General features: G+C 40.2%; 1 protein-coding gene across 2 annotated transcripts in view; it reads left to right on the top strand.

The window, feature by feature from the left end:
* LOC108888545 (PDZ domain-containing RING finger protein 4) overlaps positions 1-10483 on the top strand; it is a 105706-nt gene extending 95223 nt beyond the window's left edge. For both annotated transcript variants that reach the window (XM_018684582.2, XM_018684583.2), the window contains 5 exons: positions 807-905; positions 3155-3217; positions 4785-4886; positions 5695-5823; positions 7189-10483. In XM_018684582.2, the coding sequence (XP_018540098.1) occupies positions 807-905; positions 3155-3217; positions 4785-4886; positions 5695-5823; positions 7189-8661 (1866 nt within the window). In that variant the 3' untranslated portion in view covers positions 8662-10483. The remainder of the gene's footprint in view (positions 1-806; positions 906-3154; positions 3218-4784; positions 4887-5694; positions 5824-7188) is intronic.
* Positions 10484-16765: the final 6282 nt, after the last annotated feature.

Raw genomic sequence — 16765 nt, 5'->3', positions numbered from 1 at the left:
TCTATTTCTTCTTTAAAGGTTACTGAATCAAGGTAAACAGAAGGACGGAATTCACATTTGTTTAACTTTTGTTACAATGCAAAACCGCATCACCACAGGGTCTGTTTAGTAGGTGTTCTGGAGCTTTCAGTTAGGTCACATCATTCAGTCTTCATTGGCAGATGGAGTTGGTCCAGGACTTTCAATAAAATGGCACCTTCTTACCATTTCAGGGATTTCTATTCCATGTTGATTTTAAGTGTTCAGAAAAATGGAAATTTGACCTTTTACAATTCCACAACAATTTGTCAAACTCCATTTCCTTAGAAAGTCTGTGAGATGTGATCAAAGACTCCAGAACAGCTACTGAATAGAATTATGGACTGTTTTGTAAAAAAAAAAAAGAACTCTCATTGTTCTATATATCCTTAAATGTTCAACTTGCCTTTACTCCAGGGAGTACAATGTATGCCTGTTGGTTGGATTTCAGACATTTTTGCAGACATTCGCGGTGCCCAGCTGATGAGCCCTCTGCCTTTTCCTCTAGTGCCACCATGAGGTTGACATTTATGGTTCAGAGTGAAATGTCTCAACAGCAATTGGATGGATTGCCATGAAGTTTGGTGCAGAAATTTAAAACCCCTTTCAATATGAACCTAATAACAGCACTTTGTTTGGTGTTAATTAGCTTGCCAAGATGCTAAACTAAGATGTTGAACATCAACATGTTAGCATTCAACACAGAGCAGCACTGCATCTGGCATGCATGGCTGTGGACTCTTAGTCTTGTTTTTACATTTTCTGTATTTGTCCTCTTATCTACATAGGAAGTGGAATTGTGCCGACTCAGCAGTCAAGAGAAGTTGGGGTTAACTCTGTGCTACAGGACAGATGAAGAGGAGGATGTGGCCATCTATGTCAGTGAGGTGAGTAGATAACTCAACGGATAAGACTTGGATGAGTTGAAAGGGTTAATTTCCCCCAATCAAGACTGTGAGTGTTCCTTCCAGCTAAATTTGCCATTAGGAAGCACAAACTTTTCATACTTAAGTTTTTCAGTTGGGAACTGTAAGCACAGAATCATATCTCTTTTATCTTTCCCCTCTCTGCCTTGCTCCTGGAGATAGTGTAAAAAAAAATATGCATCATACATGTATCTTCTCCCTGCTAGTTTTTTTTTTCCTACCACCACAGTTAGGACCGCTAGCTGTTTGAGAAAAGAAAATATTAATACTCCTGGGGCAAAAGGTATATGCATATTCCTTACATTTCAGTTCTTTTAAGTCTCACATTTACATATCATACACTATTGTAGAAGCAGACTATCATCATGGCCTGATCAGAGTGCCTCAGTAAAATGCCTCAACAACTGAGAAGGCTAGATTTTTGAGACTAAATCAATTGTGACATTTAATATTCATTTTCCAATTTATGATTCACTTTAGTATTCATGTGAGCAAAGCAGGTTTCTCTACTGGGTATAGTAATTTTAAAATTGAACTCTTTTATCAACCACAAATGACATTATTGAACAGTTTGGCAATGTTCTAACTGCATGATTACACTTCCAGTTGCCAACATGAAATGACTGCCAAGACAGAAAAAAACTAAAGAAAAAACAAAAACGCTTTCAGGTCTTGTCTGAGTTGTGCACCCATTACTTTCAGTATAACAGACATCAACAAGCAGGCTGAAAAATACATGTTAGCAAAGAGACTCTTGCCCTCTGATTTTCTCCCACTTGTTGGCAGTGTAGAAAATACTGTTCTCCATTCTGCTCAACTTTCTCCACGATTCGTTTGAAGTTGACTTGGACCCTGCAAGGTGTTCGCTTTGAGAGCTGAGTAGAATATAAATCACTGAGGTCTGTGGCTCCTGGCAGCATCCTTAAGTGTTCGCTCTGCAAAAAAGTAGGGCTAAGAGGAGTGTGCTGCATTTAGATGAGGTGGCTGAATGTCACTGTATACAGGATGTGTTCGAAGTGGTGTTGCATGCTCTTCTCTTGCATAAATAGCAAGAACACATCAACGCAAAGTTAACAATGCAAGGTCATTTTAAAACAAGCCAAATTTCCCAACTTTGTAGCCACTGTTGAATGGTCACGTTGTTTCTACTTTCTCTGTTGTTAAAGTTGATTTCCCTTTGTTTCAGCTGTCCTTCACAGTACAGTGGTCAACTAATTCACAAGAACAAGAGTAGATAGAGTACATTTCCTTTGTCCACCAGTCTGTTTAGGGGCTCATGGGCTGGAGTCTATCCAGCCCCTGGGCAGAGTCCATCCTGCACAGGTTGCCAGTCTACAGCAGAACCAAGACAGGCACACCAATTTCCCACCACTGCACAATTTAGAGTTCTCACTCAGCCACCACCTCTTTGTTTTCTCCCTACAGTTTAAACCCAGCGAGAAGAGAAAAACTCCACACAGAATGGACACAGTCGTTTCACTGCTCACAATGATATCTTAAACAATTTACAGATCCCTATATTTTCCTATATTTCACTTTTTGGTTGTAGATTATTCTCCCTCTACCTGCAGAAAGATTACCTTCAATTTCCCCTCCAGTCCTACCCCCATTCCTGTCTAGTGACCTCCCTCCCAGTTTAATGAGTGGTCCTCTGTGTAGGAGTGCACTATCATGAAGATGGAGTGCCACAGCACCTCACCATCTGCAGAGATCCCACCTGATAGGAAAGAGTGAAACGAACGGCCCCAGACACCAATTGATTGGCCGATGAAAGAGTGTTCTGCCCCCTTGTTCACTAACATTAAAGGAGGAGCAGGTGCATCATGTATTGGGGTTGAGTTATAGGCTGTAGTTGCTAAATACACAGGCTTGTGCTCCATCAACATGTCAGAATATAGCAACTGAGGTGCATACAATTGAGGACTTAAATGATGAAGGAGATAACTCAGTTTGTTCTGGCTTTTTCTCAGACCTAAAATAGCTTTGAAAACTGACCAGGCAACAGCAGGAAAATCATTTGACATCTACAGTCTTACCGTGGCAGCACACCCAGTGTGTGTTGCTCACATTGTTGATAAAAGTCTAGACATGTCTAGTTTGGTGATGTCTTCATAATGAGTTAAAACATTTTTTTCAGGCTCTCCTTGATTCCCATGAATGAAGATTGAAAGTGTGTCAGAGGCATTATTTTGTTCCCTCTACCTTCACAGATCAGTCCAAACAGCATCGCTGCCAGAGATGGACGCATCCGAGAGGGGGATCGCATTTTACAGGTACAGTAGGACACTTTCTCACCGGCCCCCTCGACACCGGCTTTCATTAGATTCAACATAAAAACCTGCTTTTATTTTGTCGCACACAACCACTGTCTCCCAGCACGAGAGCCCATTCATTTTTAATGGCAGCACATTAAAGGGGGAACTCGCCCCCGCTGTGACTGTTAGAGGGGGAGAAGTGCCCCCCTTGGCTGTTTTACTTACCAACTCAGCACCGACAGGGGTTTTTAAGAGTTCTGGTTCAGGATGGTGCTGTGCTGCAGCTCGCAGCTTTCTGTGGGATAGCTGGGAGGCTATGACTGTTATTAGCCCCTAGCTTCATCTTCAGGCCTGAGATCTGCAACCTACAATGAACAGTATTTGTTAGGGCTGAGGGCTGGATAGGGTTGCCTTTATGAGTTAGGTGAGTGATTACTGTTTTTGTGGGGTTGAGTTAGAGCCCCCACATTTAATGTTAAAGCTGCATTAATGAGTTTGCCTCAGCCATTTGGAAGAATCTAACATATTATCACCTTATTAAACAGTTAGGGCAAACCATTGCCCATTTACAAATTCGGCAGAAAAGAGCTACATAAATAGTTTGGTTTTCACCAGTGCCTGCAGGAAATATCAGGTTCTTATGCTTGCTGGGTGGTCAATATCTTTACCACGTAGTTGCTAGCTTTGCCTGTCTGCAGTTTTGTCCATGGAAGGTAATGTACAGTGGTTTCATCAGGGCTTTTTCATTGAAAACATATGCCAAACTCTGCTAGAAATGTGCTGGTTGGAGTTTGCAGGCCTGGAACACACCTTTCAGATTACGTATAGTCATTTGATCCATTGCTTATATGAAATATATTGACCCTTAAGGCTAGTACAGGAAGAGGTCATTGTGATGTCCTGAAATGGCAATGTTAACTGACAATGAACGGGTGCTACAGTATGAATGGCAGATGAAGGTTTGTATGGTTTATTGTGTAGTGCCTTGTGAGAGAGGAAGCAGGAACAAAGTCAAGTGAATACTCTCCGCAAACAATTATTAGATGCAGGCGGCAGATGCATAAGCACTGTTGGTCTAATTGTCTACCGGTGTCTACCATGTGTGACTGATTTAAGCCAGGGGATGGGTTGTGTGTGTTTGTGAGGCAGACCAGTACTCTGGCACTATTATCCACCAGTGACAGGGCCATTACTCTGCCTGCAAAAAGATGGACGCCCCCTGTCAGCGGCCAGTTAATTGTACAGCTAGATGTATGTACGCTGCCGGATACTTTGGTGAACATAACAGCGCCGTCGGCCCACGGCCACTGTCCCATTCATAATCACTGTTGGCTCCTGTTCTATATTAGGGAGCAGCACAGAGTGTTTACAGTTTACCCACCAAAAAAAGGCATTATTGTGCAGCACCATTTTTATTCTGGTACTTTGTTTCTCTTAAGGGCTTTTGTATTGAAGAGGATAAAGCTGGCCTCATTGTATGTGTGTGCATACTGTATATGCCTGTGTTTGAATGTTTTTATACATGTACAGAATACATGTTTGCTTGCATCTGAGTGTGGTAATCATGTTTGTCTGTCATCTTCAGATTAATGGCCAAGATGTACAAGACAGAGAAGAAGCAATGGCTGCACTCTCCAATGATGAGTGTAGGAACATCATACTGCTGGTTGCCAGGCCCGAGATGCAGGTTAGAAATGACCACACACTTACCTCACACAGACATATCTTTAAGCCTCTGACTGTAAAAACCTACTGTAGCCTGGGGTAACATGGGTAATTTACAGCAAATTACAGTCCTGAAGTTTTGTCATTTACAGTGTATTTGCTCAGAATAAACCTTAGTAGTCTGGGGTAGCCAAGCCTCACCCCTTCCCACCACCACAACCACTCCTAGTGGAAGCCACCACAGAGACACCTCATCATGTTTTATTTTTATGTAGCGCCACTGTAATTGACTTCCAACACTAAGCCATAAAAGCTAATGGCATGCTAATGTGGAGTGAGTACAGGCCCAAGGCCGACGGCAAATAAGTGGAAGGACTCTGTCGCAGTGCAGATGAGCCAGGAGCAATAGTAGACTCTTTGTAATTAAATGTGTCTCTAAGTAGTAAATCTTTGGTCTTCAGATATGGATCCCATTTGGCTTACATCAAGCGGACAAACAGATGATGGATGGTGTAGAGTAAAGAGGTCAAAGGTGGCACTCTTATGTCCATTAAATTGTATTGGCTTGATTTTAAGATCAGAATACATGTTTTAAAGATGAGGGGCTGTGTTTTGTTGGTTAAGAAATAGGGAACTGAATATTGATGCTAGCAGTTTATTTCAAAACCATGCTGGGTGTTTTTTCAGAAAATCCCATTTGGGCACCCATTTGGAACACCCAACTATTTGTTTTGAGACTATTTTGCTTGTGTCGCCACAAGCTTTAAGCCTTGACAAATAACACTGCCCCCTCTCTCTCTCTCCATATGCTTTCCTCCATTCACCCTTAGCTGGAGGAGGCCTGGCTGGATGATGAGCACAGTGAGTTCCTGGAGCAGCTGAAGATGGAAATGTTGGAGGAGCAGCAGAGAGAGGAGATGGAATTAGCTGCCTTACAGGAGGAGCAGGAGAATGAACAGGTCAGATAGCAACAAAACATATGCTTTGAGTAACTGGATTAGCCAGTCCATGACAAAGCTTTGTTATCTGAGTTTAAGATACTCTGGAAAACAGTTCCTTTTTATTTGCTCTGTTTAATAAGAATAAATAGAGCAAACAGAGCGACTGCTGTGCTCAGTTTGCCTACTTACATACTCACACTTGCTATTTGAGTAGATAAGTGCATTCACACTAGCAAGTACCAGGATGGGTTAGGGTTAGGGTTAGTCAAAACTGTCAAGTGGAGCCCTGGAGTGGTCATACAGAGAAAAAATACATATATCACGTTTTACTACATTGTGAGATACAATTAATTTCCATGTTTTGATAAATTAATTCCCATGTAACCAAAACATGGGATTACACATGGAATTACAATTAAAAGGTGGGAATAAATTGTACTTTTGCTAAATGTAGTAAAACATGCCCTTGATAAATATTTTTTTCTCTCTATTACCACTCCAGGGCTCTAGCTCTCACCAGCATGATTTACATGACACATGCAGTTGCATTCTGTGGTACACAGTGTATTGCATATAAGTGTACTAACTGAAGTACCCGATTTGAGACACAGCAAAAGTTCCCAGCCCTAAAACAAGTGAGTTAAAAAGCATTAGATTTAAGTTACCCCCCCGGTTGACAGGCTGTAGTACCTACTGTGTTATGAAAATCATCCCGTCACACTGACCAATAATTGCTCTATTATTAGGTCATTTTCACAGTCAATATTAACCTTTTCCTTGAAATTACTACAGATCTAGCTGGTGGCAAAGATGGAATCAAACTCTTCATTGACTTTCCTCACAAAACTGAGTGAAAACAGGCTTTGCCCTTTGAAATATGAATACAAAATAATGATTATGAATATTTATGGCGGGGGACCGTTGAACCATTTAAATTCCAAACATTAGTAATCATAATTTAAAATTCTGTGTTGTTGGAAGGCTAGCATACTACAAAAATCCATATAAATGGGACTTCAAAGACACAGCAGAGAGGGAACAATCCCTGAAGTAACAGAGCTGTATAACAGAGTTACACACAACAGCATATGTAATCCTTCAGGAGAATACAGAATAGGGTTGCACTTCCTGAACTCTTAAATACTTTTGGTGATATTTTTTTGTTGTCTTTTTGTCCTCATTCCATAATGAGGAAGGTCAAATGTAAAACTACACAACAAAAACAATAGTGCATTTCTAAGTATATTATCATATGTGTAAATACTGTATGTTTTTTAGCTAAAACATATATAAAAGCATGGAATCATTATCAATCAAAGAAACTGTTCTACAATTTTGCATGTGGCATATATTTCTATATCTGATTTTATTTATTCATTTCAGAGAGCAGAAGATGATAAACCCACCTGCTCCACTCTCCCTCATCATAAAGACAGTGTACGGAATATAAAGGACAGAATGGAGAGCTCAGAGCATAATGTACTGGCACACATCCAGAGACGTCTGTCCCAGTGCCTGAGAGACAATCGGGACACACACAATACCACCAGCTCCACGTGGCTAGAGGACAAAGAGGATGAGGACGATGATGAGATGGAGGGTGATCGTTTCCAGCAGCTTTTAGAGCTGAAATGTCAGATTCGTAACAGCGGCGAGTATGACCTGTTCTACAGCCACCGCAGCACCATTGAGTGCAGTATGGGGGAGCAGGGCGGTGTACAGCATGAGCTGCGTATGCTAAACGAGGAGCTGCGCAGCATCGAGCTTGAATGTCAGAACATCATGCAGGCCCACAAGCTTCGTAAGGGCCAGCAGTCTCCTTCAATGGGCCGCTCTGCACCCTCCACCAAAAACCAAAGCCTCCACCACGGCGAGCCCACAAGGGGTAAGCTGGCAGACATTAACGAGAGGCTGGAGAAATCGGACAAGGACAGCTCCAGTGCCTATAACACAGCAGAAAGTTCACGCAGTACCCCTCTAGCAATGGACCGCTCCCCAGAGCACTCACTCCAGAGGATGGTTAGTCTCACCAACCAGAGGAACCTCTGCAGCAGCCTTGCCACTGGCCACTCTCTTAGCCCGAGCCCCATCCCAGTATGCCGTGCTCCAGTCCCAGGGAAGAGCAGCAGCCCTGACCACAGCAATCCATCTGAGTCAGACCAGACACCTCAGGCTGAGGAGGAAAGCAGGGGGACATTAAAGCCACATGCTTGCCAGATTCCTTACTTCTCTCCATCCCACAGTTCCCAGCAGAGGCAGGCCAACATCCCAGCTCATGCTCGCCACTACCAGAGCTACATGCAGCTGATCCAGCAGCGCTCAGCTGTAGAGTATGCTCAGAGCCAGCTCAGCCTGCTCAGTGTGTGCAAAGAGCCTCAGAGGCCCATTAATGAGCCCAAGATGGAGTGGAAGGTGAAGATCCGCAGCGACGGCACACGTTACATCACCAAGAGGCCTGTGAGAGACAAGATCCTGAGGGAGCGAGCCCTAAAGATTAAAGAAGAGCGCAGTGGGGGAATGACCACAGATGATGATGCGATGAGTGAAATGAAGATGGGGAGGTACTGGAGTAAAGAGGAAAGAAAGCAGCACCTGGTCAGGGCAAAAGAACAGAGAAAGAGACGAGAGTTCATGCAGCGTAGTCGGCTAGAAAGCTTGAAAGAGAATCCTCAGAGCAGCAGCGAGGGCCGCAAGGAAGTCAGCATTATTGAGCTCAGCCACAAGAAGATGATGAAGAAACGCAACAAGAAGATCCTGGACAACTGGATGACCATCCAGGAGCTGATGACTCATGGTACTAAGGCCCCTGAGGGAGCCAAGGAGCACAACGCCTTCCTATCAGTCACTACTGTATAAAAGAAACACACACATTCTACCCCATGCGGTATAATATACTTGCCTCGTTCAATGTGGCATTTTTATGAGGACAATAGGAATATTTTTCACACTTTGTAACCCAAAAAGCATTTTGTAAAGAATTTATCAGTGGTATCATGTCATTTTTGTCATGTTTTTCCAGTATTGTTTTTCACATCACTCTGCGGGAAAAAACATTTTTCTATGAAATTATGACTATATAATTATTTTGTTACTTCGCACTAAACATGTTTATCTTTTCAAGCTTTTCCAATTCTATTTTCATATTTATGTTGTAACCATATAACTCACCTAGTTGTATGAGCATCTTAAGAAAAGTTTAGCATTTTCTTTTGCGTATACTTTGCAAAATAGCAAATCAAGGAGTCTGTGGGTCAGATCTATTTATCCTTTAAAGCTGAAATCAGTGCATCTCAGTCTTGTCAAGAGGTCGTTAAATTACATTTCAGGCTATGAGTGCATAGACACAAAGTCAACTACACAGGCTATCATAAAAAAATGATAGCTCAAATGTTTTTTTTTTGTTTTTTTTTAAAGTTAAAAGAAATAATAAATATTACACATTCCAATCATAGTACTGTATAACTTGCTCCTAATAAGAGGTTGAGGGTAACTACAGCAAGAATGTGCTTAATCCCTAAAACCCACTGAGGTTGAAATAAGTTGTAATTTGGAATGCAGTTTCGTTGGTCAAATGTTTTTATCCTGACAAACATAGGAATAGCAATTATGCAATGTTTAAGTATTTCAACAACTATATTTTTACTCTATTATCCTGTTATTAAATACATAATACTGCAGCAACAAATGTATTCCAGCCCACCCAGCTGAATTAAAGATGACACTGACTTACTCTGTTAAGTTAAAAATCCCCTTAAAACCTTTGAAGTGTCTCACCTCTGTTTTGGGGTTTTAGATTGCTGAACATGGGCAGATAAAACTAATAATAGCAAAGTTATTTGTTATCATTAGACATTTTACAAAAACATCTTTTAAAAATTGGATACCTCACAGTGAAACTCTTTGTGTTCTTTAAGTACAAGACTCAAACATCCCAAAAAAAGTCCATAGGTCCTGACTCATTGTCAGTGCTGCAGCTTTGTTTGTCTGGCTTGCAGCTTTGGGTAAAAAATATTTTACATTCAGTTTTACTTTTGCTTAATATTTTGTTTTTTCTACATATTCAACAACAGATGGACCTGCTCTTAGCTTTTACATACCAGTATTTTTACATAATTTTTACTCTCCACATACACCTTTACTCAGCATAGCCTTAACAGCAAAAACTGACTCAATGATAAGTTGGTGTGGCAACCTTTCATACACAAACAATAAACTCAGTCTCTGTATATCTCTGTGCAACAGAGAGGTATTATTCAGCCTTATTCATACATTGTATAATTTGAGGGTTTTTTTGTAACTGGATACATTAATAGATATTGTATTGTCTTTACTGAATTACGTTTGCAGTCACAAACTGGTGTTAGGATGATTGCCACTGAGCAGGACTCAGAACACAGCATATTAGATCATTGAAAAACTAAACTGGTGAAATTAATGGGTTGCCATTTATCAGCAGACATTATAGTTCAGTTACATGTACAGTATACCAATTCCAAATGCCTCATTTTTAAACTGAAATATTGTAAATTAAAATTTTAAACCAATCCCTGTATTTGTTTTGAGTAAATGTCTGATGGTCTAATTTCAAGTAATGCGTAGTTGGCACATTGGTAGCTGGGTAAAATGTGTGATAATGGTGAACTTTGCAAAAGAAATAATAATAAATTATTGTTTTTTGGTATAACATGGCACTGAATCATGTTTTTTATATATATATATATATATATTTATCAAGACATTGGTTAATTGGTTGGTACTAGAACTGTGTAGTAAGAAATTTAGCTGTTGAACCCTAAACATAAAACTAACACAATACTGAACTCAGTAAGGCCCCACCATACTTTGTATTTAAATAAAAGTTATTTTTCCTAGTTGTTTTACACATTTATTCCTAAATTTCACTTTTCTGTGAAGTGGTTGATGTGAACTATGTGAAAGTGAGCAACAGCAACAATCTGTGCTGTCTTTTAGTCTTTGGGAATGAGGGAAAATGGATAAAGAGGAGAGATGAGGAATTTTAGAAAATGCTGTCATATCAAAAAAGTAAACAACGAGAAAGTCATTGTGGTCAGTCAGAACAGACCAGTCTTGTGAAGTGAAACAGTATTACTTGCTCACTAAACACATATTCACCTCATGTCTCCAAGAGTGACTCACTTTTTTTCTCTCCTCTGTGAATGTGTTATTAAACACAGGGAGATTTCAATTAAAATCACCTTCCACTTGGATGGCTTTGTGTTCATTAAAATGTACCAACCACTTAATCATCTCTATGGCCTTGTCATATGCGAGGGAGGGCTACTGGGATACTCTGGTCTCTGTATTATCTTAGGATGTCACTGTGCTATAGCTGAAATTGGAGTGTCACAGATACAGTACTGCCTGAAGACTGTTCTGTGCTTCTGTCTCCATTTAACTGAAAACTTCATTATAAGAAATTGGTAAAAAAAAATATAAAAGGGAACCAAGTCTTCCTGATATTACTCTACATGTTTTCTTTTGAGTAGAATTTGTTCTTGGTTATCATTAGGCATTATGTCTATGTTTTTGTTACCAAGTACTCTGTATTTTATTTTCACTGTTTGGTTTTCTTTTGTAGTTTTAATATTTTCCTATTTCCAAACACTTAATGTGTGCAAACTGGCCTGTGAAAAACTCCATCCAAGTCCTTACAAGACAAAAAGGCCATGTGTTCCATCTGTATCTCAATGAAAGTGCTTTATAATGGCATACTCTACTTCATTTACATACAGTACAGGTTCATAAAGCCATGGTATTGCATTCAGTGTGATTTTGAGGTTGTACCCCATGGTTAATACCTTCCATTTCCATTATAGTCTGTGGCACTTAAAAGCATCTCAATTTAATCGAATGACCAAACATTAACATCAAAAACAGACTCCTGCCATTCCTCATGCCCATTTGCTCCCCCCTCCTTTGTTAATTCTCTCAGTTTTTATAGACAGAGACCATTAAAATGCCAATGAAAAGCCACAGAAGAAGAAGAAGCTGTGAGGGCTGTACCAACCAATGCCAGAACTAGCCTGAGTGCTTGCTAGCTAATTAAGTTCATCCCAGAGCCCCTGAAAGACCCAGTCAGGTGTAATTAAAATCGAGCCTGTGACAGCCATGGCATTTGTCAGAGCTACCCAGCAGTTCAAATACCAGTACTGACAGAAATGTCAAACAGATAGCAGTGGCTCATCTCCTCTTCAGTGCTTCACACTCTCTCTCCCTCTCCCTCTCTCTCTCTCACACACACACAACCACCTCTGTTACGAATGTTTTCTGATAACCTTTAGGATTCCCTGAACAGCAAAAACTACAAATTCTCTCTCATTATTCATCCAAGGGGGCCCATATTTATTGATATACAGATCCACTTGACACGTGATGGTGCAATCTACTTCGTAGTGCACCCACTCCCCCCTAATCTCAGAGGCATGTAACAAACTGGTAATTGCCTCGGATCACGCGTCTCTTGATGTCACTTTGGAAACTGATGACAGCTTTGAACTTTGATATCATAACTGCTGTGTTGTCATAATTGGTCCTATCATGCCAGATGTAGTGGTATTCGTGTGTAGTGGTGCTACAGACAGACTGCTACTGCTGAGTCAGGTGTTCTGAATTTATACGCCTTAATCAAGCAGAGGACAATAGTGAGTCCGCTGATGTGGGATAATGGTGCCTGAAATCACTTAACAGCTCCTCTGAAGGTATTAAGATACACAATGGGGTATTTTAAATACAGACATGTCAGGTATATATAGACAAGTAACAACTTCAGGAAAAACCTGAAAAATGAGTGAAGAAACAGAATGACAATCCCCCCATCCATAGGGCACAAGGGGTCATATGCTATGGCCTTCACAGTCACTAGATCTCAACCTAATTGAACACCTATGGGCGATTTTGGACCAATGACTTTGGTAGCTCTCATCACCATCAACAAAAGCGAGGGAATATCTTCTCATGGTGAATGGTGTTCCATTCCCTCCAGTAGAGTCCCAGAGATTTATAGGACCAATGCTAAGGTGCAATGAAGCTGTTCTGACAGATTGTGGTGACCAAACACTTTATTTAAACACTTTGTTTTCCTTTAATTTGTCACCAGTCTGTTTGTCATGATGTCAATCTCCGTGTCAAAGTTTTCCATCATGGGGGGGATGTCAACTAAACCACAACAAACTAAACCAGACATGTTAACTCTATGGTGGCAATAGAGGAAATGTCAGGAAATCGCCAAATCGCAAGACTTTATCCCCAAACAAATAAAGAAACAGTCTGACAAAAACTTTATGGTGAGCCATTCAATCTATATATATAGTCTGGACCAAGGAGGAGGACCAACCATCAAACCAACAGACCAACACTGCCATCCATACATCCACACTGCTAGCTTGGCTAAAAAGAAACAATGTTAAAATGCCAAACTGCAGGTGAGTTAGTCTTAGCAGAGACCTTTAACTAAAATGTTAAACACAGTGAAACACACTGTGGTGATATTTATCCTCATATTCTTTACATGTACAATGAACCTTGGAGATTACACTGAGCTGAACAACAGCAAGCAATGGTGTAAGCTCACTTCAGACTTCAGTAAGTTGCCTCATATCCCAGCACAAGAAAACATTCATTAAAGCCTATTGTAATTGGTAGAGCAGAACATCATGGGCCTCAGAAAAAACTGCACCTTCAGTTCTGATTTAATAAACAAATTTGTTATTTCACATTCTGTTCATTTCCAGCATCACAACAGCATGCAGAAATCCTGGTTTATAGCCAAGTGTTTACAGCCAAACTGTGAATATAATACAAAAGTTACACAAGTTAATAGTTTTAAGGATTAGATGAAAAGTCTAATCTTCTGTTTCACTGTTTGCTTCATCTCAGCTCTGTGTATTCAAACTCTCTGCTGGATATGTTTGTGTGTCATTATTGGCAGAGATTTTTTATTGCTTCTGTGAACCATTTGGACTTTTTTTTTTCCTTTCACACCCCCTGTTTTATGTGTCATTTGTTGTTTCATTTTCACCCCAACCAAATGCATTAGGGGACCTATTAAGCAAAAACCTGTGAATATTTCAGAGCATAATTAGAGCTCTAATTACAATTCATTATTCATAAAATGGGTGAACCAAACTGCAATACATACTGCAAAGGTCTCAAACATGTACTATGTGGATAGCATTTAGAATATGTATAATACTCCCTAAAACATACTGTAATACTGTTAGCCCTTAACAGAGATATGCTAGTATATTATTCATAAGCACATATTGCAGATTTTATGAGATGGGTAATATTGGCTGTTAAAAACATAATCTCTCCGCAACATTCAACTCACTATTATTCAGATTATACAGCTGGTTTACTCCAGTGTTTGCAACCAACCAAACAAAAATGAAGCCAGGCTATGAACTACTTTTACCTCACTATCAATTCAGCCACTTAAATCCTAGGCTTTAGCAGGGGATCAATAAAAGTCCTAAAGTCTTAGACCTAATTGACATTTTGACTGTCACTGCCCACTCAGCACTACATTCAAAATTCACAGTTCTTAGATGCTACTATTTGGTCAAAATATTTTTCAAAACTCCCACACACATGACGCCTCCCCAGCCTAAAGTGGTAAACTCAAAGTCGCTCACCCTCACCATTCAAGGTGGAAAATAATTGACATGTGTGGTCAACCATGCAAACTCTATGTTGTATACAAATGTAACTCTTGCTGCTTTGCACATTCATCGTCTCTATGAATTCCATTAACATGCCTGTAAAGTTTCTGTTTTCCTTATTCATGAGCTGTGGGTCAGAGTCTGTATCCAATAGTAATTACTAGTACGATTCTGTCTGTGATTATCTCACTGAGCTTGAGAATTAATAATGTCTAGTAGACAGTGCATAGGGTCTGTTTTACAATTATTACACAATGTAAACATTGATCCCCTCCCCCTTTCTGTGTTACTTCAGTGTCAGCATTGTTGCTGAGAAGAGAGCTCTTTCATTAGTCATGGTGAGCTTAGTTAGATCAGTTACTGTCATATTGTGTCATATTCATGTGCATTACACTATGTTGCCATGTCATGAAGGAATTTCATAACTGGACTTGTCTTCACATTGATTTAATTGGATCCTGGTGTGTTTCCTAATGAAATCATGGCATGTAGAGTGTGAAGTGAACTCATATCTCACTATAAGGGTTACAAGAGACTTTGCTGGTTCAGTTGCATTCTGGGTAGCGGAACACCTGCACTGTGAGTAATGAGAATCTTGCCAGGAGGCCTAGATGGTCAGAGCTCAGCTCTTTACTGCTTCCAGGCTTTGCCACAGGCGAAATCAAGCTGGGAATGATACACAGAGCATCTGCAGAGTGCGAGCCAGCGAGTAATGACCTCATCATAATGTAGACAGTGCTTCTTTTGGATCACTGAGACACTGCAAATAAGTTAACTTACTTTAAGTTTCTTTGACCAACTTTGCACATTTATAGCTCTCCAAATGGCAGTGAGAGGAAACTGCATATCAGTCAACTTCACACAGCACACCAATTCTTAATAACACAACTAGTGTGAGAATTTTTAGACAAAGGACAGGGTTAATTTCACTGTTGCATTTACAGGAAGTATTATGCTCTTCTCTACTGTAGCCTCACTTTGTGATTAAAGTTAAGGGAGTTAATTTCTACAGAGGAAAGAGATCACACCCAGAACAGCTTGATTTGAAAGTTTTTGTGATTAAAAACACATTTTGTCTTTAGGAAGGGCCATTATTGTTGAACATGACTTGCTCCCTTCACAAGTCTGTAAGTGATAGCCTTATGCGATTTTCTAGTGTGGAAATGGTAATGGCCTTGTCTCATCTGGTGCTTTCTTTAGAGATGTGCTGGGAAAATAACTCACATCAAAGCTCTTCTCAATTAACAACTGAGACTCAAAACATCTTCTCTATCTGAGTCATTAATGCACAAACGTTTCTCCTCCATTATAATGTGCATAACTACTGTATCATTTTTATTTAAAATCCTTTGAAGTCTCATTGGTGACCACATAAGAAAAAGCTTGTTTCAGCTCCTGTAGATAATAATCTGCATTGACTTTGAAGTGAGCTGAGCAAGGTGTGCTGCTGTCCAGAGGAAGTTGGTGAACAACAGTGGGATTAAGTGAATGCAAAAGGGAGGTTGTTGCAGTTGACTGCACAGCAGAGTCTTTCTCACAGTGACTGACCTTGAGGCTGGAGTGCACCATTATACTTTATTACAGTAGGTTACAGAAGTCTGTGCAGGCTTTATGATTCATGGCTACTGATTTCATAGTGCTTTGCAGACCATTTGACAGTGCTGAGTTTTATAATGAAAAAAGAGACCATGATGGAGGAGTGGCAATAGCCACTGAGGATAACTGCTTTTGTTTCAAATTGCCTTTGGTGTCAAAAAGTAAAGTTAGATGTGACTTGAGCTAACCAGCTGATTAACACCACCACCTTGCAGTGACACGCACACACACTCAGTAGCAGAGTGGGTCAGAATGCCATATCACAGCATGCTGTAACTATATCCCTGGCCTGTCTTGGTCCTCTCTTTATTTTCTTCTATCCAGCTATTAAGATGTCCTCTGGTCCATTTAAGAGAAGGTCACATTTAGAGGGAATGTAAAGCTACATATACATCACAGATAGGCTGCTGCTGAAATACTGCTGTTAGTTTTAATATTAACTCCTGCAGTCTCACTAATACAAAAAGTACAGATTCAAAAAGTGGAGCAGTAGTATACGCTTTAGGAGCAACACACACCACAAAATGTACTGATGCTCCCAACAGCAAATAGACTATATATCACTGTCATCCTGATGCTCTTTTTTTGAATATCCTATCTGCATAGCACACTGGCTATAAAGGCTTTGTCTCCTGTGAATTGCTTTATTGTCACAGGCTAACTACAGTATGCATGGACTCCAA

Source organism: Lates calcarifer, linkage group LG10, assembly GCF_001640805.2.
Source record: "Lates calcarifer isolate ASB-BC8 linkage group LG10, TLL_Latcal_v3, whole genome shotgun sequence".
NCBI lineage: Eukaryota > Metazoa > Chordata > Actinopteri > Centropomidae > Lates > Lates calcarifer.
This window is presented reverse-complemented; position numbering and strand designations above follow the sequence as displayed.